At 40.6% G+C, this 22,697-nt stretch overlaps 1 protein-coding gene and 1 long non-coding RNA gene across 7 annotated transcripts in view; one reads left to right on the top strand and one right to left on the bottom strand.

Annotated features, from left to right (window-relative positions):
* The window catches only part of LOC310759874, a 98,501-nt gene that overhangs the window by 41,093 nt on the left and 34,711 nt on the right, over window positions 1-22,697 (top strand). The window lies entirely within an intron of this gene.
* The window catches only part of ADGRB3 (adhesion G protein-coupled receptor B3), a 437,944-nt gene continuing 421,135 nt past the window's right edge, over window positions 5,889-22,697 (bottom strand). For 3 of the 5 annotated variants that reach the window (XM_083607028.1, XM_083607027.1, XM_083607029.1), the window contains 4 exons: window positions 22,132-22,263; window positions 17,714-17,749; window positions 9,259-9,363; window positions 5,889-6,713 (listed from right to left, as the gene is read on the bottom strand). In XM_083607028.1, the coding sequence (XP_083463154.1) occupies window positions 6,522-6,713; window positions 9,259-9,363; window positions 17,714-17,749; window positions 22,132-22,263 (465 nt within the window). In that variant the 3' untranslated portion in view covers window positions 5,889-6,521. Of the gene's footprint in view, window positions 6,714-6,793; window positions 7,579-9,258; window positions 9,364-17,713; window positions 17,750-22,131; window positions 22,264-22,697 lie in introns of those variants that run through there. The other 2 variants (XM_083607031.1, XM_083607030.1) reach the window with 2 other exon arrangements.

The following is a 22,697-nucleotide window of genomic DNA, read 5'->3' as shown; positions in this document are numbered from 1 at the left end:
TGTCCTAACCCTTATACTTACATTGATACAAGGACTTCACATTTTTTTTTATTGTTTACTTTTCTCTGCTCACAAAATGAAATATCATACCGCATGGCCAAAAATGTTTTCCAGCCAGAAACAGACACAAGCATGAAAAGGTAACGGGAAGCAAACACTGTGCAATATGGGGTTGACTTAAGCAATTGCAGAAGAAAACCCCCTGCCTATTTCAGTGCCTGCTCATTGTTGACAATGACACGTTTTTACTCAACGCTCTTTCCATAAAACAGTCAATTTTCGGGAAATCATATCATAACCTCCACTTTGAACAAGTCACAGAGGCGCAGCAAACAGCAGCAAACAGCAGCAAGGCCTTCACATTTGTCTTTAACAAATTTAGCACACATTTGGTATGAACTGAAAGCAAGTTGTGGTTTGAATCTGCTGGAATGGGAGCAGTAAAGTGGGAGATTTTATATATATATATATATATATATATATATATATATATATATATATATAATGTGATGTCTATACCCTTCAACATTTCTCTGATGAATATAGGGATGTCCTATTCAATAATAATAATAATAATGTAGCTAATCTGTCTACATATGAAAGAATTGCTTGTCAACGCAAAATAAGAAGAAATTTGGAACGAATATATAAGTGACAAGGTGGATAACAGTGGGAAATAGAGGGGGGAGAGAGTGGTGATAAACAAGGAGTAGACATAGGGATATTACGGTATCTAAATCTGTGTTGTCAATTTGTGTTATCATTGTTGTTATGGTTTTTTGTTGTACGTGTTTTTTTAGTTTGGTGTTTGTACTGATTGGAAATTAAATATAATAATAATAATAATATCCCACCATCTGATTGGGTTGCCCCAGCCGCTTTGGATGGCTTCCAAATGTTTAAAAACATTAAATATTTTTAAAAACCTTCCCTATTCAGGGCTGCCTTCAGATGGCTCAAGGGTTGGATAACTCTATACCTTCCAACATTTTTCCGATGAAAATAGGGGCATCCTAAGGAAAAGTGGGACATTTCTGGGATCAAATTGAAAACCAGGATGGCTTCTGTAAATCTAGGAAAATAAGGACACTTGGAAGAACAAGAAGTGAAGCAGAACAGCCTAAAGTTTAATACTGTTTAAATACTGTTATGTATGCTAACTTAGAATTGTGACTTCACAATCCAGACAGAATTAGACTGTGAATAGAGATTTATGTTCACATAACAGCTATGGGGAGGGGAAAGAAGCTTGCAATGCAACACTGAGGATGATGTATGTACTTTTGACATCTTCAGCTACTTCACAGCTTTATTTAACAAATGGCAGTCATACATTTTATTGATTGAAACTCCTTCCTCTACTCTTTACTTGGTGCAAGAGTGTTCCCTTCAAGTGATAGTCACACCTTCAAAAGCACTACTTCCTCCATACAGGGCAGTAGATCATAGAAGTGAGCTGTTGCTTTGGTATCTCTTGTCAAAAGCAGAATTTTATTTACTGAGCCAATCATTCATTTTTAAGAGAGACACTGATGAAATGTATTTACTTCTCCAGAAAGAGAAAGAGCTGTTGAATTGTCCTGGCAAAATACACAAACATGGTATCACCTTATAAAGATTTAAGCACTGGATTGTGGAAAAGCAAAACAAAACAATTTTACCAAGAATGCAGGTATGATGACCTAAAATATTTACAGGCAAAAGAGCAGTGGAATGTAGAAAGAAGTGCCACATTTATTGGAGACAACTGTGCCCAAAATGGACTGTACCCTTATCTTCCAGTAGTACATTATTTCCGCGAAGATGAAAGCAGTAATTGTTGCATCAGGGGAGACTATCTGATTAAGAAGCAGGTGTCTACCTGGAAAATAAAAATGATGTAGAAGGATATTCTTCAGGTAGCTTTTTGCTACCTTCGTATTTGTAACATCTGCAGCCATGTGCAGCTATGTGCACAATGACCCACTGGAACTTTAGCTATGTTGTGATGGCAGTTGCAATATAATTTCAACAGAACTCATTAACAACCAGAGCTTTTTTTCCCAGCCAGAACTCACCGGAACTCAGTTCTGGCACCTCTCGGGTGGGCGCCATTGCCATTATAAGAGAACGAGGGAGGTGCTTTTTACGAGAAAAATAGCATTGTTAACAACCATCTTAGAAAACAGAGATGCCACCAGGCATTAATTATGTGAAGTGGATGTGGGAGTTGGAGAAAATGGGGGTACAAAATCAGTGGAGTTAAGCATTTTAGAATTCCATCTATTTAAGCGATCAACCCTAGTTCTGGCGGAAAGGGGGTACAGAACATGACTTATTGTACAGAACTAACAGTGGGTGGAACAAATGAAGCCTGCAATCTGTTGCCAGCATGGCACGCTACCACCCAGGATGGTGGAAAACATTCCAGATGCTACAGCAAGGATACCAACTATGAACCCTGATATTCTCTGGTCCTGGAGCAATTATAAGTAACCCTTTGACTAACTGTGATAGAAACAAATACTGAGGACTTGGTGCAGGAACAGTGATCCATGATATCCCTAGTGGATATCATGGAGCAGTTCTGCAAGGAGTGTCACATCTTCACTGTTGTGGGAAGGCTTCACATATGCTCTCAAGTTCTTGTGCACAGAAGGAGCCACTTGGTGCATATTGGGCGCGTGCAATTTTTCCAAGTGTAGCAAGAGATGTTTTAGACATTGTGCTTAGCTGGTTTAATATTTCATCCAGTTTAGCTCTCGCAAACACAGTTCCGGTGCAGGACTACAGAGCAATGGAAAGCATGTCACTTTATATTAAATTATTTAGAAGATTTATAAACCACTTAATCACAGAGCTCTCCAAGCAGTGTACATAATAAAACTGTAGATGAAGCACAGCTAAAATCCACAGAATCATAAAACATATACATAAAAATCATAATAATTGAAACACAGATAAAATCGGTAAAACTTTTACAAAACCAATATAGGTAGCTAAATTATACATCTGAGTAGGCTCATTGAAAAAGGTTTTAAGCAAGTTTCCAAAGCTGCATGCATCTCATGTATTTAAAACAGCCCCCGCCCAATGAAAACTCTAATTTGTCAAGGGTGTTGGTAATAGTAGCTCTGCGATGAGTATACTACAGTTCTCAGAATTCTTGGAATGTGCTTTAAATGTATGGTATGTATGCAGTCTGGAATATTTAGCAAGGTCAGCTGTTGTTATACTATATAATGAGTAACCAAAAAAAATCACATAAAATACAAGCCCATTTAAAGTAATAGATAATTCTCATTTTTGTTGAAAACAAGATTTAATTGAAGTACAAATAAAATTGAAAACATACGTAAGTGGCCCAGTTGAGCAGGCACAGAGCACTGGATTGGCACCTCACTAGAGAGCAGTCCCCAGGAGGAAGAAGAAGAAATTTTGCAAATTTCTTGCAAAAAATTTTTTTGATTGGTACTCATGTTACTGTATAGTGGCACCGCTATGTCTACCCAGCTCCAGCTGCTGTGCAGGCAGTTCTTATCCAGCAAGGGGCATACATGCAAATGTCTGCCTCCACACATACATGCCTCCTGGTTGGATTGTCCCACTACCATTTGAAAGGGAGTACAGCATGTAAAGGTAAAGGGACCCCTGACCATTAGGTCCAGTCGTGGCTAACTCTGGGGTTGCGGCGCTCATCTCGCTTTATTGGCTGAGGGAGCTTCTGGGTCATGTGGCCAGCATGACTAAGCCGCTTCTGGCGAACCAGAGCAGCGCATGGAAACGCCATTTACCTTCCCGCTGGAGCGGTACCTATTTATCTACTTGCAATTTGACGTGCTTTCGAACTGCTAGATTGGCAGGAGCTGGGACCGAGCAATGGGAGCTCACCCTGTTGCGGGGATTCAAACCGCTGACCTTTTGATCGGCAAGTCCTAGGCTCTGTGGTTTAACCCACAGCGCCACCCACGTCCCTCACATACAACTACTAATAAAACACAGTACTTTTCCATTCCCCCCTTCCAAGCCTGACTTATCCTGCATTGCTCCATGTGAAAAACAGCAGCAGCAAACACTCTTAGCAAACATGCTTGCGTCCCTGAGGACAGTACATTTTCTGGTTTAACACTAAGCCAGCCAAATAAATAATTGAGAGCTCTGTAATCTGACATGCTTTTAGAAAGCCCTGTAAGTGCTGATTGTATTATGAGTGCATTATTATAATATTTCAAGAGGAAAAGCCAGCATATTAAATGATTAGCGAAGAGGTTAGCGAGCTACTTCATCGGCAATCCATGGCTTGAGGGCTGGACCCGTCCAGCATTGACAATGATGGCATTGCGAGATGGCCTACAGTGCCACGCGGTTGCAGTCCTGTGAGTTGATGCTGCTGTGGCAGCAATCGCCAGGTGCAGAGCAGCAACGGAAAGGGGCGTCACCCAGGTGGGAGCATGGTGGGATAATTCACCTCCATGGCATTTTGGGAACTGGGAGAACCCTAATTTTTGAACTTTGCATTGGCTACATCCATATACTTCTATGCACAAACCGTTTGGAGCAACTGTGTATCATGGGATTGTAACTGAATTTTGGCCTGCGCATCCTTTGGAAGAGCGGCATCTCAGTGCATGAGTTGCTCCACTGAAAAGCAATGCGTGCAACATGACAGGGAAGCTTAGGTGGTACTATGTCTATCATAGCCTCCACCCCAGGCAATCGCTGGATGTTGCAATATTCAAGAGGTGAATGAATATAAACCAGGCCTATCTGGTACCTTTGCTGGACCAATTTATGCACTTTCTATGCTGATGATTGTGCTTCAACCATAGGAATTACTCTGTCTGAGTCACCAGCTATGGCAATTGGAGTGCCTGTTTCTGCTTTTGTTCAGAGTTCCTAGACGATGCTACCCCCCCCCCCCGCAAAGTTACGGAATTTTTCTTGAAAATGAGGTGCCGGAACTTACTATAAACACCTCCCTCATTCTCTTAGAATGGCAATGGCGAGGTGCTGGGACCCATCTGAGAGGTTCCGGAACTGAATTCTGGCTGAATTCCTGCTGTTGACTTACATTTGGCTTCTGGCAACAGTTGTAATCAAACAATACTAATCTTTTAGTCATGAGACAAAGCCAAGCAGCATTCTTACAATACTTATAGAGGTGGGTATTTCTCAGTCCAATTAAGCTATAAAAGCATGGAGAACATCTTGCAGAATGGCAGGTGTTTTAAGCTATGTAATTGGGCGGACAGATTTACATTTCCCATGCATCAGCATGTTTTATTGTACCATGCAGACCAGTTTACTAATATATTTATTCAGTATTGGCTTCTTTACATACTATTCATTGATACAAAATACTGGGTTAAAAAAATCTTAGTTCCGATTGAAGATTTGCTGTCGTCTTAGGCACTGAATCTTTTATGGAATATATTATTTAATTTTTCTTGCAGAGAGTCATGCTATGTACCTCAGTACCGAAGGAGGTAATAAATCTTGATAATAAGAGTAATCGTAAGAAATTATAACAAAACTACACTGTATGGTGGTGGCAGTAAGAGCCAGAGAAGCATTTCCCTCAAGTTCTGTTTGTTGAACAGTATTTGTCTAAAAAGTTGTCTTTCTGCAGCTAAATAAAAAAGCTTAAGACCTGCCTATAGTAGAACTAATTTGGCAATGCTCTTACAAGGCCAATTTACATTGTGTGTTGCCTCCGTAGAGTAGAAAAATAGAACAGCCACGCAAACCTATTATTACATTTGAGAAATCATTAGTCTCAAAGGAGTAATAACAGTATGCTATTAAAATTCTGAATACATTTTCAGCTTCTGTTTTGTTTAAGAAAACTTTATAAATATGCAAATTTCCGATAAACAAATCCAAAATAAAATGCACTGAAAATACTGATATGTAGACAAAAGTTTATTTACACCATACAACATTTTAAATATTTTATACACAGCTGCAGCAGGAGAAGCTACTCTGAGCTTTCCAGAGAAAACTGCAATAATAAAGATGTGAAATATATTATTCATATAAAAGTGAGATTATTACTTTATTGCATTTAAAGCAATGAAGAATGTAGCTCAACAGACATTCATTTAATGACGACAAAACTTTGCTTTTTTATATTATAAAGTAAAAAGTGTAGTAATGGCCAAACAGACTGTTATAAACTTTAAAAACTGCATAAATATATACATTGTGCTTCATGGTGAAGTTTTTTGAAAACTAAACCAGATGAAGCTGTTACAACATGAACCGTTGCTTGAGGTTTATCTATAAAGATTTACCTTACAAATCCATTCCACGGGTACTTACAAGACACGATGGTAAGAATTGTACACCTGGGCTCTCCACTAGTTTTGCTAGTGGGAATATATCGTACGAAAAGAAACCACTGACATTTGGCACATGAAGGTGCTGACACGCCTCGGCCACAATGTTCAGATTGGCGTGTCAGGCTTCCCAAGTCTCTGGAGTGTCAGTGCAAACAAAATTGTTCTATATCTCGCTTTCGCTTCAGTTTGTTTCCTCTTTCGTTAAACCTCCGTTTGAAAATCACCTTCTTGTACATCTAGAGGCAAGTTCAGACACTTCTCCCATTCTGATGGTCTTAGTTCTAAAGCATCTTTTGCCTCTGTATCTAATACATTTATTGTGGTATAATGTGGGTAGTCACTTGTGTTTTTGAAAGTGTCCCAGGGAGCCTTGCTGGCTGCTGTTGGATTTTCCTGCGGGAATGAAGGGAATGAGGTGGGGTGCGGGGGAGAGAGAGAGAGAGAGAGAGAGAGAGAGAGAGAGAGAGAGAGAGAAACAACTTTTAAAAACTTCCTCTTTGCCGATTTGATCTTCCAAGAGATCACATGTAAAAGCAGACATCAAGAGAGATAAAATGGCTTTGAAGGGTGCCAAACTGGCCAAAATTCAGCCAGTTTTCTCATCCTTTTTTACGCGCAATCAGCACACTGAAAGGCTTGCCAGCAGATCTGCCAACAAACTCCCAGTAGCAGGGTTGGAACTGAGTGAAGCAAAGGTTTGCTGACCATCTCTGACAGCTATATATTTACTTGCAATTTCCTAGAAAGGTGAGCAGGAATTAACTTGACAAGGAGCACTTCCCACCAAATTGGATTAGCTGCCCGTTTTACAGCCTTCTTGGGAACTGACTGTGTGTTTGGGTTAGTGGTGGGCCCTGTAACGCAAGACATTGAAAGCTCTCCTCTCAATTGCAAAGTGGGATTTAAAGGCTCGTCATAGCCACTGTAAGTGTCCCTCAAATACAGCATGTGACAACTTGAGGCTAAGTGTAATCCAAACTCCCAGATGAGAAACATCTCTATCCAGTGCTGGCTTTTGACTTTTTAAGGCCCTCAGCAGCCTTTCCTTGCCTCAGCCCCATCACAGTATCTAAGATTAATCAAGGATACTTGTCTTTTTCATTGTAGTTGCATGCCAAGAATATATGATGAGGGTAAATATAGGGAACCATTATTGGTGGTTGCCCAACAGTTAGATGATTCTTTTCCTCGGAGACTCATCAAAGCTTAGTTCCTGCCGGATGTGTAGTCTATGTCACTTTTCATTGCCTTGGCTGATCTGATATAGGAGCAAAGGGATTAAGCTGATATTTAATATTTAAATATTTTTTTTAGGACTGAAACGAGCTAGTTTCCATAAATTCTCTTCAAAATTGGCAGCAAAGTGGGAAATCTTTTAACAACTAGTTATCTGATCCCAAATAATAATAATATCTACTCAATTCTGTACATGGCCTTAAAATTCTAAGTAGATATATCACCATTCCTTCTCTGGGAGCAAGAAGAGAGCTTGCGAAAATAATGAAAGCCAGATAAAATTCTGATAGTGGCACAAAATGTGTGAGCTTCTCATTATAAAGAAGCTCTCATATCAGAGAAGCAAACAAACAATGGGCCTTACTAATCCTGAATATTTTTCTTCTAACACGACGTCCTTTTCAAGTTTACACAGAAGCTAATAAAGCGCTTGCTAGTAAACCCTGAAATATAGCCTGTTTTTATATATTGAACCTTTATTTTTAACACTACCATAAAGGCACATCACCACAGCTGGTCTTAAATTAACAGCCTAGAGATATGATGTTGGAAGGCTTTGGCGTACTTCAGGTTCAATTTAATGTTTTTGTTATAACTCCAAATTGTAATTCTAAACTATTTTATGAGGGAATAATATATACAATTATTAAAAAATGGTCTTCTGTGAATGCTGATGGTGAATATTCAATACATATTCATTATTAAGGCAATTGTTTTACATCCAATAACATATAATATGAATATTTGATTGCAACGATTTTTTTATGCATTTGGGAGTTGATGTTACTATGTTACTTAGGCTGCAGCCCTTTAAAGCTATTTGTGCATTTAATCATCTGAGAAGTGCAAGTCCCTGAAAAGTATGAAAAGGAGTAATGGGAGAGGGAACGCTTTGAGGTTTTGCTTACTCCATGCAGAGAACTGCATGGCTGTCTCCCAGGCAAGTTCTCAATTTCTGTCACAATGAAACATGACAGAAGTGAAAGAACTGGATATTATTTATGTATCGCACATTTGACCCAAGAAACTCAGGGCACCATACATGAAGTTGATCTCACCCACATAAAAGCTGAGTAAGTGCTTTAAGCTTGTCCAAGACTCTCCAGTAAAATTTGCAGCTGAGCAGGGGATTTGAACTCTTGTTTTCCACACCCTCATGGCCCTAGCCCAGGAATGGGGAACCTTTTCCAGCTCAAGGGCTGCATTTCATTTCTGAGGGTGGTGTGCCAGTTGTGGATGGAGCCATAGACAAAAATGGATAGAATAATGGATGTAATTATTACCTTTGTACAGTAAGCTACACTTTTGCCATATAAAAGTCAGAGGGCTTCTCCCACCCCCAGACATACACATACACATTCTTCATCCAGGAAGCCAGAGGTTCATGGACACAATTCAAGGACACAGTCAAGCTTAGCAAAAGTACTCTAGTGGAAGGGTACCAATGGGGAGCATGGCTTGGAGTATGGGGTGGTCTGCCTAAAGAGACACACCTGGCCCCTGAGCCTGAAGTTTCCCATCCCTGTTCTAGCTGCTAGAGAGCTTTCTACTTATTAGGCAACTCTCACTGAAAGAGAATAATAAGATCTCATTTTGAGATGATCCTACCTTAAATTCACAACTTTCTCAATACTTAAATGGTGACAGATTAAAAGTACATAAGAGGATAGCAAAATAAAATAAAATAAAATAGTATACTTACCATACTGCCTGATTTTGGTACATCTCGAAATCTGTCTAGTGTCTGAAATTTCTGATTTAATTCCTGAAACAATTCCATGTGCCTCTTCCTCGTATGCATGACCTTCTGCGAAATAGAATATAATTGCTTAATACTTTATAATGAATCATGGCACAGTTTTAAAAGAACCATTATTTCATCCAACTTAATAAAGCAAATTGAATTTGGCTGGGCTGGGCTGTCTCTTTCCTATAGACACAATGAACTCAAAATTAATTGCACCGTCTCCTATTTGATCTTTGTAATATACTTGCCAGATACAGAGCGTTGCCTTTTCTCCTTCCCTTTACTGAGTTGCCCAAACCACTACCAAATTCCTTTGTGCTACCACATAAGTGCTATGAATATAGCAGCTATCACTAAGAACAGGCTACATTGCTTGTTAATTAAAGCCAGTTTTTTTTGTGTTTTTAAAAGTAAGGGCTCACCCACACTTACCTTTGCTGTATGCTTTCTACATATAGGTTCAGGCTTTCCTAGTCCATGTCCGAACAGTTCATTTTTTTGTCCTGGTGCTTTCCCCAGGAAAACCCGTTTTACTGCTGAATTGGAGCAAACAGCAATCCACAGAAACCCTGATTGCTGTTTGTTGTGTTTCAGCAGTAAAACACGAGTTTCCCCAGGGAAAGTGCTGGGATACACACACCTTCTTGGACATGGGGCTAGAAAGTCCAGACCTTTGCCTAGAAATGCAACACAAAAGAAAGTGTGGATGAGCCTTAAGTGTTGAAAATGTCAACACAACCCCAGGGGAGACTCGTTTTTTTAATAGGTTGAGCATTAAAGGTTCCAAAGTCTCATAGATCAGGGATTGGCAGCCTCAGGCATGAAAGCTAAATGTGCCCCTCTAGACCACTCTTATCCTAGGCTGCATCTCTGTTATTCTTAGGGTACACACATTAAGAAAAATGGGACATAATCATGGCCAGCGCCCATGGATTTCACTGGGTCTACTCTACTCAAAGCATGGCAAAGTCTGGATCTGAGTCCTGCTCCGGTATAAATCAGTTTAGGATCAAGGTTATCAGAAGAAATCTGAATCTGAGATTAGATTTCTGATGCCTCAAGCAATGGCAACATGATTCACAATGTGGGCATGAGAACATAGCAAGCAATTATAAACCAATTAACCTCTAAAGAATTGTGGGGTTCTGCAGGATTCAGTGAGATTCTTCTTGCAAAACATAATTCTCCTAAGAGATTGTAGACCTAGATTTATGAAGGAAGTCTCACATAAGTGATTTCCTGGGTTTCCAAGGTATTAATCTTACTGTTAGTAATGCCAGGTAGCAAACTTGACCCTACACATATAACTGGTTCCACTTCCAAAGATAACAGGATTGTGGAACAGTGGCTACAATCTTAAATTCACTTATTAGGAAGTAGTGCTCTCCCCTGATTCTGAGTCTTTCTGTGAGTAAATGTGGGTAAGATTGTGCTGTAAGAAAAATTCAGTTTTGTTTGCATTTTAATGAGAATTGCCTAATTTGCACTTCTCAAACCAATATGCGTAATGAAAGACAAAGCCAACTATCCTTCAAAATGTTAACTTCTCCAAATTTTGTGTTGTGGTTTTTCAACCAGCAGGTACAAAAATGCACATAGTGGGGAAAAGTGTGCATAATGCATATATTTTAGAACACAGCATACAAAAATACACTATATTAGGAGGAACTGCTTGCAAAAATGTGAATATTAGCCACAACAGCATAAAGAAAAGTGTTTATTATAAAAAATCCACACTAAAATGCTGGTTCATTTTCATGAGGCTTTTTCTTTTAATTAAAAATTGCACATTGTTGTGGAAATGTAGAGAACTGAATTTAATACTGGGAAAACTAGAAGCTGAGAGAAAACAAAATTAACAGATTCATCTACTCCTAAGTCCTACTCATGCATGATTTGCATATAGCACATGGATTCAAGCCTGAGTGGGACTGGGCTTCTTGCCTCCTCACTGCACGAGCTCTGACAAGAAAGCATTGAGCATAGCAATCCGCAGAGACCTCTCTGGAGAGACAGTGTGGAATGGGCTGTGGGGGACTGCAAAGAGAAAGAACTTTCCTTTTGGGAACTTACTTATGTAGAACAAAAGCTTGATTTTGAGAGATTCCCACCTCCCACATTGGCCCTCCATTGTGCCCCATCCCACATTGTTCAGGAGGGGAGCTTGAACTACTGGAGAGGCTCTTCAAGGGTGGGACAGGGTGGGAGGTATGAGAAATTTCCTTTATGCACGCTTCCTGACCATCTTAGGATCCAGCCAATATATATATGTGTGTGCCTCTCCATACTGAAGGGGCACCTGTGGTACTCCCGCTTCAACAACAAGAGGAGCAACAGTTGGTGAGCTTGGCAAAATGTACACACATCCTTGCAATCACTTTGTCAGACAATTTAAAAATATGTAACAGGATGACAGATAAAGGAGGACAGAATGTTTTAGACGTGCAAGGCATCATCTGTATTTATCAGATGCTAAAATCTGCTCTCTTCAGTGATAGGAAGGATGTCTTCAAATCAGTTGCCATAGAGAAAAATTCTCGAAGAAAGAGAACCAAGCTGAATATCTGACTTTCTAAATGGCATAGTTATGAGTCACAGTATTTGCTCAGTACGGTGATTATATAATTTCTCCTTATATACTTAAAAAAAAAAAAGTTTTAATTGCCTTTAAGGTAGGTTGATTTAGTTGTTAATGCGTCATAGCTTCCTACTCGCTATAAAGATTCATTAAGTGGATGCCTGGAAAAATATCTTTTGGGCGGTGGGGCAGGGGATGACGACACATAGCCAAAATCTGCAGAATAATCAGGACCTGTGAGTCCAAACTTGAAATGCTGCAGACCGAACCTGCATCTTTTCTCCATTTCATGTGCAAATGGCAGTTATTGGAGGAAAACAATTGAGCCCACAGGCCTGCCTTCCAATGTTGCACGTGCACAGATTCTGTGTAGAAGAGCCCATTTATGTGTGGCGATGAAGAGGTGAGACAAGCACGCTTAATTTCATTCTCCCCTCCTCACCTCAGTTTTAAAGCCCAGAGATGGGGAATGGCTAGCTGAAGGGCCAAATACAACCCTCTGTGCCTATCTATAGCCGGTTCCTTGGGCACTCCCTAGGTCCCAGCCCTGCTCTGCACCCTCTTTGAGTGTTTTTGCAGGAAGGGAGTCTGAAAAACTGAGGCAAATAGGGTTGATGATAGATCTAGGCCTAGCAGACAAAATTGAAACTGACAAATCACTGTTTCTGGATGGCATCTACCTGAGAGTTCTTTAAGAGCTCTAATATGATCTTCTAACAAGGATGTGTTACTTGTTCCTCAGATCAGCTTCCATGCCTGAGGACTGGAGCTGTGCCAAGGTAACACCAATTTTTAGAAAGGGAACCAGGACGGAACCTGAAAGTTACAGGCTGGTTAGCTTAACGTCTGCCCCTGAAAATCTGGTGGAAAGTGACAAGAAGATGCTTTTGCACTTATGCTTACTTGGATGAAAGGGCGTGGGTGTGAGAAGGTGCAAGCCTCTTAATTTTACATGAGTGGAAAGTCGCCTACTGTTACAAAAGGTAGGAATCAGTTGCCTTGCCTACTTTTCCCTCTGGTCTGACCCAATACTGACATGTGGCTCTGGTAAGGTTGCTCATGAGTTAATATGGCCCTCAGGCTGCAAAGGGTTCCCCACCCCTGACATGTGGTTACATTTTCAAGAAGTACAGAGTAGAATTGCATTGAGTGTTCTTCTCCTCCCCACTTCCTTGACCTGAGCTTGTTTTTCGTTATGTAATAGCAAGCGCCGTTTATCCTGGTTCACACTTTTGTATCTGCCTTCTCTTCTGCCGTTCTTTCCCTTGCACTCTGAATCAGAAGTGTGGGAAGTAGGGACGGGCTAATCTGTCAAGTTTGGTTTCTCTCTGTTTTTCATTCCCCCCCACCCCAAGTTTTAAGTTCTATTCTCCACATCGCTTTATGATTCTTTAAAAAACCCTTGCGAGGATTCTCCAGCATTTTAGTGCAATTTTCTCCTAATAATACAGATGGGTATGTAGTTTTGTCTAATGTACACACTTTTGCAAAGCCTGTATTCCCTAATATTTATGCTCCCCCTATATAATGTATTCTACATTTTCATTCACGAATATAAGCATTTTCATGCACATTTTACCCTAAAATATGCATTTTTGTAACCTTTATGTGGGGACGTGGGTGGCACTGTGGGTTAAACCACAGAGCCTAGGACTTGCTGATCAGAAGGTTGGCGGTTCGAATCCCCGTGATGGGGTGAGCTCCCGTTGCTCGGTCCCAGCTCCTGCCAACCTAGCAGTTCAAAAGCATGTCAAAGTGCAAGTAGATAAATAGGTACTGCTCCAGCGGGAAGGTAAACGGTGTTTCCATATGCTGCTCTGGTTCGCCAGAAGCGGCTTAGCCACGCTGGCCACATGACCCGGAAGTTGTACGCCGGCTCCCTCGGCCAATAAAGCGAGATGAGCGCTGCAACCCCGGAGTCGGTCACAACTGGACCTAATGGTCAGGGGTCCCTTTACCTTTACTTTACCCCTTATGTGGCCGCAGAAGGGTGAATTTCAAAGGATGGCCATCTGTCTTGGATGCTGTAGTTGAGATTCACGCATTGCAGGGGGCTGGACTTAGATGACCCTTAGGGTCATTTCCAACTCTATGATTTTATGATCAGGTTTCAGTTCGCATGCTGGTTTGGAAACTGCAAACTGGATTCGCTTTCAATTGCAAACTGAATCAAATTTCTCCTCCACCCCATGGAAGTTAATGTTCTAAGGTGATGACATTCTGAAGGGGGCATAATTTCTTCCCTCTAAAGAACTCCTAGGGCACGGCATTCTTCCACATGTGCCACTTTCCCCTTCACTACACCACTGTGTCAGGAGAAGCTGCACCTGCAGAATGTCTACCTTCTTCAGAGCACTTACAGAGTTAGAATCTCTGGCATTTTAAAAATTTGACCACCACAAAGGGAAGTTAGTGTGGCTGAAGGGGGGTGGGTGGGAAGACAGCAATAAGCAAATCAAAGTGTGTGGGTAAATGATCGTTATATGAATTTCTGCTTTTATTAGATCTCCCATTTGCAGAGACAACAGAGTTTCCTGGCCATTTTTCCACACACACACAGTGGGGCTAAGACAGCAGCAACCTGAGCAGCTTTATAATAGTTCGCCCTACAGCAAGTTTGCAGCCTGGATTTTGAGGCAGCTGGAGAGCTTTTGTCAGTTGCCAGGGAGAACCTTTAACTGTTGAATTCAGATTCCTGAGCCAGTGACTCATTGATCTTACTGCTGCTAGGCATTCACTAGCCAAAGGAAAATATATATATGGAAAAAAGATAGTTGTCTTTGGTTCCTTTATAGATGTTCAGTGGCTGTCTAAGTGGCACCTAATGCTACAAGGGCACAAGTGCTGACTGACATGAATCATGGCCAGGCAGGGTTTCTAATGGTTAGAGATATTTCAAGCTCAGCAATACATTACAGACACATTCTTAAAACTAATCATATAAATTATTATTAATCAAATGTGACATTATGTTGTTAATATCAATTTTTTTGGGGGGGAGGTAATCACTGTCTGTCTGCTTGTAATATGAAAGTTTTAGCTGCAATCGTAACCATATCTACTCTTAAGATCCCAGTGAATTCAGCAGTGCTTAAAGGTAAAGGTAAAGGGACCCCTGACCATTAGGTCCAGTCGTGACCGACTCTGGGGTTGCGGCGCTCATCTCGCTTTATTGGCCGAGGGAGCCAGCGTTTGTCCGCAGACAGCTTCCGGGTCATGTGGCCAGCATGACAAAGCTGCTTCTGGCGAACCAGAGCAGCACACGGAAACACCGTTTACCTTCCCGCTGGAGCGGTACCTATTTATCTACTTGCACTTTGTGCTTTCGAACTGCTAGGTTGGCAGGAGCTGGGACCGAGCAACGGGAGCTCAGCCCATCACAGGGATTCGAACTGCTGACCTTCTGATCGGCAAGTCCTAGGCTCTGTGGTTTAACCCACAGCGCCACCTGCTTACTCCCTGGTAAATGGGGTAGGATTGGAGCCTCACTCTGCAAGTGAAAAAAATCATTCTGCAATCAAAATCTTGTACTGCAGTTATTGGTGTGGGTTGAGATTACTGTCTGTTCTTCATAGGCATACAATGGTGCTCCTTTGAATTAACAACAGCTTCCTAATGATGCTACTTGGGAAATGCTGAAGCTCATCGGTAGAGCACCTGCCTTGCATACAGAAAGGTACCAGGTTCAATCCCTTGAATCTCCAGGTAGGGCTGGGAGATACTTCCTGTCTGGAACTTTAGAGAGCTGCTGCTTGCTTGTCAATATAGACAGTACTGAACTAGATGGACTAGTGCCATAGTTTGAATACCTTTCCTCTACCTCCTGGGCCACTTGAAAATTGCTGGTGGTCTTGGTGGACCACTGTAATAACTGCATTGCACAGTGCTACAAATGCTGTATGGTTTTTAATTGTATATATTGCTTCCATTATTATCACATTGTATTTTATTGTATTACAGTTTGCATTCTATAGAACTTACATTGTGTTTTATTGCATTATAGTTTCAGTAAGGAAGCAATAACAATACAATTAACATTTAATATGACTATTTAATGAGGATAATGCTGCAGACCACCTGAATGAAGCTTGCAGATCAGATGTAGTCCATGGGCCACAGTCTGGGAACCCCTGGACTAGTTGATCTGACTCAGTATAAGGGAGTGCTCTGTGTCCCTATGACAATGTAGGCTTTTTAGATTAGAGGTATTTTTTTATAAGGAACAGTTCACGAAACATTAGGCTTTTCTTTTAATAGCATTTTTATCAGGTATGTGCTAATGGTAAATCAGATTCTTCTCTCAAATGCAAGAAGGCTGTTCACAGCATATCTTGTGCTTTATAATGCTCTGCGCCCATTCACATTAATATGGATTATTTTTCAAATTACAGTTACTACATGCTTCTCAGGCGATGATAAAGTGGTCCTAAGTGTATATTGGCTATGCAAACATGGTGAAGCTTCAGCTTCACAAGAGGAACACATAATTAATTATATCAGATAGTTAACTTGCGTGAACAGGAAGCTTATGCATAAAGCAAGATTCCACAAATCATTAATATTCCACTGAATAGACGAGGGACATTCTGCTCTGAGTATACAGAGGCACTGCTCAATTCTAAACACATTTCTTGAAAGCATCTTCCACTGAAACGGGTGGCACTCATATTCAAGTAGTGGGGTTATGATCAGAGTGTTAGGTACTAATCCTATACATTCCATTAATGACTTTGAACTCTTCCCCCCCCCCGCCCGACCCTCTGGATAACAATTGTGTTTAGGATTAAATAATCTTAATCAGTGGAGATTTTATACAGCACCCATATCTCCATCGACTGAATAATCAAGCCCAGGCTTTCCAAAAACAATCAGTTTTAATATTTAGATATCCAATTTATAATAACCTAAATGGACCTGAAACTCCAAAATCAAGTGCTTAGAAGATCTAGAACAGTAGATGATAAAGTGACAGTGTCTCAGAACACAGAAAGCTGGAGCTGCAGGCCATGGCCTCTTCAGCTTAAAGCTCTCATAGCAAGGCTGTGACCACAGAGATCTGGTCTGATTTGGTAGACAGCAGCTTCATATAAGTATGTTTCATTTCTCTCCATGCCTCATTACCTAATTCAGTTGCAGGCCTGATTCCCACTCACTATGTACAATTGCCTCTCTGCACGTTCACAGCATACCCCCAGAGTTTCAGAGGCCATAAAGACCTGGGAATATTGTCATGTGTACAGCACAGAGTTACAGATTTCTCTGGAAGTACCTACACAGGCTTCAGTCCAGATTGTTAAATATGGAATGGGTGATGCTATCTGGCCATTTCTCTGGCTGACAACAGCCTAGCTCAGCATGCAAGAGAGCTTGATGACCTTTTTTTTCCCTTGACTGTTCTGGCTGGTTGCCCTGACTGCTAGCTAGAGTTTCTTTTATCCAGCTCAATCTCAAAATTCAGCAACGAGGCTCTTGCTGTGCAAAACGTTTAAATAGATCAACATATGTAAATAAGCCCTAGTCCTCTTCTCTCACAGAGAAAGCCATAATCCTCAAGAAGGGAGGGAGTCACAGAATATTGTATAGATATTTAAAATAGGGGGAAAATTCCATTCATCCAAGTTAAAATGGACTGTGAAAGTGGAGCTTTGGAAATACTTTAAAAAGTGAAGATTTATGATACATTGAAAAGGGACAACTCTAGCATAGCTTTCAAAAAACGAAGTTTAGCAAAAGCTGTCTCTATAAAAGCTGTCAAAATATTTATTAAGATAAACACTTCACATTCACATTGCTTTAAATCAAATACAGCTGAAATAATGCAAGAAAACTTACTTCAAAGTCGAGGTCAGAATAGCGTGATTTTCTTCTCTATTAAGGATTAAGTGAGGGAAACAAAACAAAAAAACACAAGTGCATATTAATTTGAAGTTTTCACATTAAGAAACGGCACACATTTCTTAACTGAATATTAACATGACAACAGAGATTCACCTTATGAAATATTTTTCAGTTTCATCTTCAAACAGATTTCACTAGCTCATCATGTGAACTTGCAGTTTTTGTTTTAAATCACCATCCTTCTGCACAACTACTGCTCCAAAGTTTGCAGTAGTAACTGGTTACTTACAGAAGTGAAAACTGAGATCCTCCTTAAACTGGGTTTTGTAAATGATAATAAAAAACTTGCTGGTTGTTTTTTTTAAAAAAGCTAAGAATATTTGAGGATGCCACTAGCTATCTGTCATGAGCTTGATGATCTTCTTGTGTGCCAAACCGCTGTGAAACTGCTGCTTCACCTGAGATTATTGAACCACACATGACAACATTCATTTGGATCAAATAAGGCCACAACTTTATTGATTACAGAAGTAAGGGGATTTGACCTAGGTATTGGGTAAATCCTATATCAGCCAGCCCACTTACTGAATGTTTTATGGCAGTCGATGCAGGGATGAGGAGGACCTATGACAAACATCAAGTATGTGTCTACTTGGGGAGTACTATGGCTGAAGCCCCCTCCTGGGCATCTAGACAGAAGCACCTCCTCCTGGATCCCTTTAATGGGATACTCCATTTGCTCGCAGCAGAAGACAGAGGCTAACAACCTCTCCTCCGAACATGAGTAAGGCTTTACCCAATGTCTAACCCATCAAAGTTGTGGCAACTGCTATGAGGAAGGCAAAACCTTCAGATGAGGGCAATTAGTCCTCCCTGGCCCCAAATACGGCAACCGAGATTATCCATAGTGAGGTCAAGCACCAAGCAACTACTCCTGGAATGGGGAGGCACATTCCTCTGTGTGGGTGGGTGGGATTTTGAGTAGAGCCTGTCAGGAAAATGTGTTCTGGTAGACAATGGTGGGCCCAAAACAATCCAGATTTAAATGTGTCAGGCACTAGAAGGGCAGGCAACCATCTGCTTCCAGGTGCGCATATACGTACATGTGTGTGTGTGTGTGTGTGTGTGTGTGTGTGTGTGTGTGTATTCACTACAATTCATTTATGTTAGTTACAGGACACTAATCCCATCTTACACTAGATAACATGCCATGTAGGCTATATGTTGCTACCCTGCAACAGAGGGAAATGGAGGTGGGTGGTGGTCTAAGGAAGAACAACCAGCATCTGCCACCAAAGGCAATTGCCTCCCTTTGCCCAATGGTAGGTCTGGCTCTATATCACTGTAACTAAAAGGCATGTACTGTCTAAAAGGCCATTTAAGTGTGGTGACAACTCTTTGCTTCAGTTTATACCAAAGGCGCCGGGGGGGGAGGGATAAAAAATTGCTTTTTGAAAAGTGGGATCACTAAAGTCTCCGAAAGGCATGGCTATCCCAGCTGTTAGAAGGCAACTGCGAACAATGCTTTCATTTTTGCAACCCCACTGATTTCAGTGAAGGCAATTTAAAGAGAATTAAGGTGTTGCTATATTTTCTACTGATTTTGCAGCCAGAAAGTTAAGAGCTTACAGACTGACCTTATGCATGTTTACACAGTAGTGAGCCACTTCATTTGGGTTTACTTTTAAGTGAATGTGCACAGAATGTTCACAGAGTTCAGTAGGGCTTATTCCCAGGAAAGTGGGTATAGGATTGCAGCCCTCATGATAGAAAAGAGATGATTCGAAAAGCAATGCATTAGGTTTCTTTCCCCCCCAGTAACTAAAGAGGCTGTTTAAATATTGCTTAGAACACTTACTGTACAAAAATAAAAAGCCAAAGGTTTAAACAAGAAACCTTAAACGTGGTTTTACAAAACAGTAATTTTATAGGGGTTAGGATATCCTCTTAAATCAGAATGTCAGATACAGCAGATCTGCCTCTATGACCACAGAGAGAAAATAGATGATTCGACAACTAATTAGGTCGTTAAAATTGTCATTTAAAAACCATCAGGTGACAGTAAATTTGTTTTTGCTCATTGGCTTGATAGCTGTTATTAAAAAATGGATGGATGTGGTCTGCTGAAGTCGGCACTTCAGGAAATGAAAAACGAAGTGGTTAGAATCCATTTTGCACTCTCTCCGTTTCTCTGCTAATGAGTGACACAAATACAGCGGCATTGTGTATGTAAGTACATAACTGGGCAATTAGTCTTGAGTGCCCACACAACACCTGCTTAAGGGGTCTGCTTAAGGCTTCTGGTAAAGTTGAGAAATTTATATTTTCATGATATCCTGAAGGTGCTCCTCTTAACCCTGCCCTTTGACACTTGAGATGTATATTTCTTAGGACCCACCCTATACTTTTGGTTGCAATTTGTTTTCAGTATTGTATTTTACATTGGTGTGACCTGCCTTGGGACCTTAGGGTGAAGTGTGGGTCATAAATCAAAACAGTAATAACAATGTCTACTTCAAATAAATTCATAAATCAATTTGTAGCCCTCCTCCAGATTACCTCAAACCCAAGTAGTTAGCGGAGCACCCACACAGATGGCTCCAGTTCAAAATCAAATTTCCTTCAATTAATAATTACCCATTTCACTCCATAGTATCATCCCCCTGCCACAAACTCAGTTCAAAATAAATAGAGTGTGTCCAATTCTTTTTAGATGAGAGGTAGGGTATATCTTACTATAGATGGCCAGGCTGCTAGGGGGATAGTCTTTTTTACTCAATCAAAAAGCTGAACGCTCTGCACAAATTGAAGCCTCACGTCTGCCCTGGGATACAGCGGAGAATGATGGCATTTCATCAGTTTTACTGATAGGGTCATTGGACAGAGAACTAAATGGCTGTCCCCATGGGAAGTCCATTGGGGTAGCCATTTCTTTTCCATACAGTGTCCCAGGAAACAATGACTGTGATAGCATTCAGCTGTTTTCCAGTGCCAGAGTCAAGGCTTCATTTTTTAAAAAAGCAAATAACTTTATAGAGCAATTGCATATGAAATACTTTAACATGCTGAACTACTTCCTACAAGTTATGTGGTATCATGATGATGATCTGATGTTATTATGATGTTATGCTACTTTCCCAAGAAAGTAAGATATCTATTGTGCTGGAAGAACAAAACAAATGACAAACAGGTCAATGCAGGGAGATGTTGGAGCCAACCTTTTTGCACTATTTCTTATATACTCTGCGTAATGTCACTTGTGAAATGTGCGTATGGAGTGGTGGGGTGGCAATCTGTCACTTCAAGAATCTGGTACCTCTTTTCATATTGTGCACCGATGCACTTAAAATACTTTTCGGTGACTTCTGTTTCTAAAGGAAATGGATCTTGCATAAACTGTGCAACTCAGAACCTATTGTTTGTGAATGCCATCGTTTTCGCAGTACGTAATGGTCTTGGACTGTGGCACAGCGAAGCTGACACCTTCCATTGACCCCGTTCACAACCACCCATTGTTCTAGTAAGCAACCAGACAAGCTTAAAAAATAGGTGTCATGTATTAAAATAGCAGGCTAAAATGTTATATCAATTAGCAAAGAGAGAAACTGCATGTAGTCTTAGGGCTGTTTTCACATATTAAAAAATGTTCTGTGTACTGTAAGGATTGAAATGTACCCAACAGTGTTTCCTATTGTTTCGCTTTTTGCTGTACTTGATAAATAATCTGAGTGGACAGCTCTTTGTGACAGCAATGGTTGGGTGAATTTGTCAATGTTGGTTTCTCTGAGTTTCTCATTTTTCCAATTTTAACGTTCTGTTCTCCACATTTCCACACTAGTTTGTGAGTTTTAAAAAAAGTTCTCATAAGGTATTATCAGCATTTTAACTCAGATTTCTTCTAATATACATACTTTTTTGCAAAGCAATTCCCCCTAATATAATGCACACATTATCTTGGTATATGCATTTTTATTCATATTACCTGGCACTGCAAAATTTAGAGAAGGCCAAATTTTGAAGGATTGCTGTTTGGGTAGGTGCATTGTTTTGGAAATTGCAAATTAAGTAGGTTTACCTTTAACTGCAACCTGAACCATGCATCCCTACACACCACATTATACTTTCCTGCTATGTGCTTTTTTCGTACATGGAGATCAATCACCATATACAAAATTGTCTCCTAGTAAGTGCCCTTTGACAAATAACAACGAGCAAAATCCAATTATAGTCAAGTACATTTATATCCCTCTGACCCTCAATTACTCACTCATTCGTTTATTATTACTCTCTCCCTGGAATCAACACAGGACCTAAACATAGGTGGTTCATGTCCCATATTATAGTTGATGAGATCATTGCCCCTCCCCCAACAAAACCTGGTGACTGAATAAGTCTGTGGCAGTAATGCATACTGAGTAACCTCCAAAGGGAGGGTTGGGAAACTTGTGGATCTCTAAAGCTTGCTGGACTCCGGTGTGGCCAATGGGCAGGGATGATGGGAGTTGTAGTTCAGCAACATCCGAAAGTTCACAGGTTCCCCAGCCCTGTCAAAAAGTAAAGGTGAGAGCTGGGGGTTTTGTGAAAGGCTGAATGGCAAGATAATACCCAACAAACAAACAAATAAACAAAGAAGTTTTTTACAACAGGTAAAAGTAAGTTTAAAAGCCATCCAGGTTGGATAAACTACTGTTCTGAGTCTGGGGGAGTTATTAGAAGTAAATAAATACCAATTAATTAGGCATATATTAGGGTGGTTGTTGCTTGAGAAGCTGTTCATTAAGAACAATGGGCCGAAATTAAGAAAAGTGTATCTAGGTTGAATGCCAGAACAAAAATTTCCCATTAGTTACATTGACTGTAGAACAAATTAACGTGGGCACTGCATTGGGCAAGAGGTTTGAGAGGGGGCGAGGGGGCAAATGTAATCTATTCACACTCCTGCATTGACAGGAAATGATGACCCAGTAGCACCTTTTCC

The sequence above is a fragment of the Podarcis filfolensis genome (assembly GCF_964270895.1).
Source record: "Podarcis filfolensis genome assembly, chromosome: 3".
Lineage (NCBI taxonomy): Eukaryota > Metazoa > Chordata > Lepidosauria > Squamata > Lacertidae > Podarcis > Podarcis filfolensis.
Note: the sequence above shows the minus strand (reverse complement) of the source record. Positions and strands in the feature narration are given on the sequence as shown.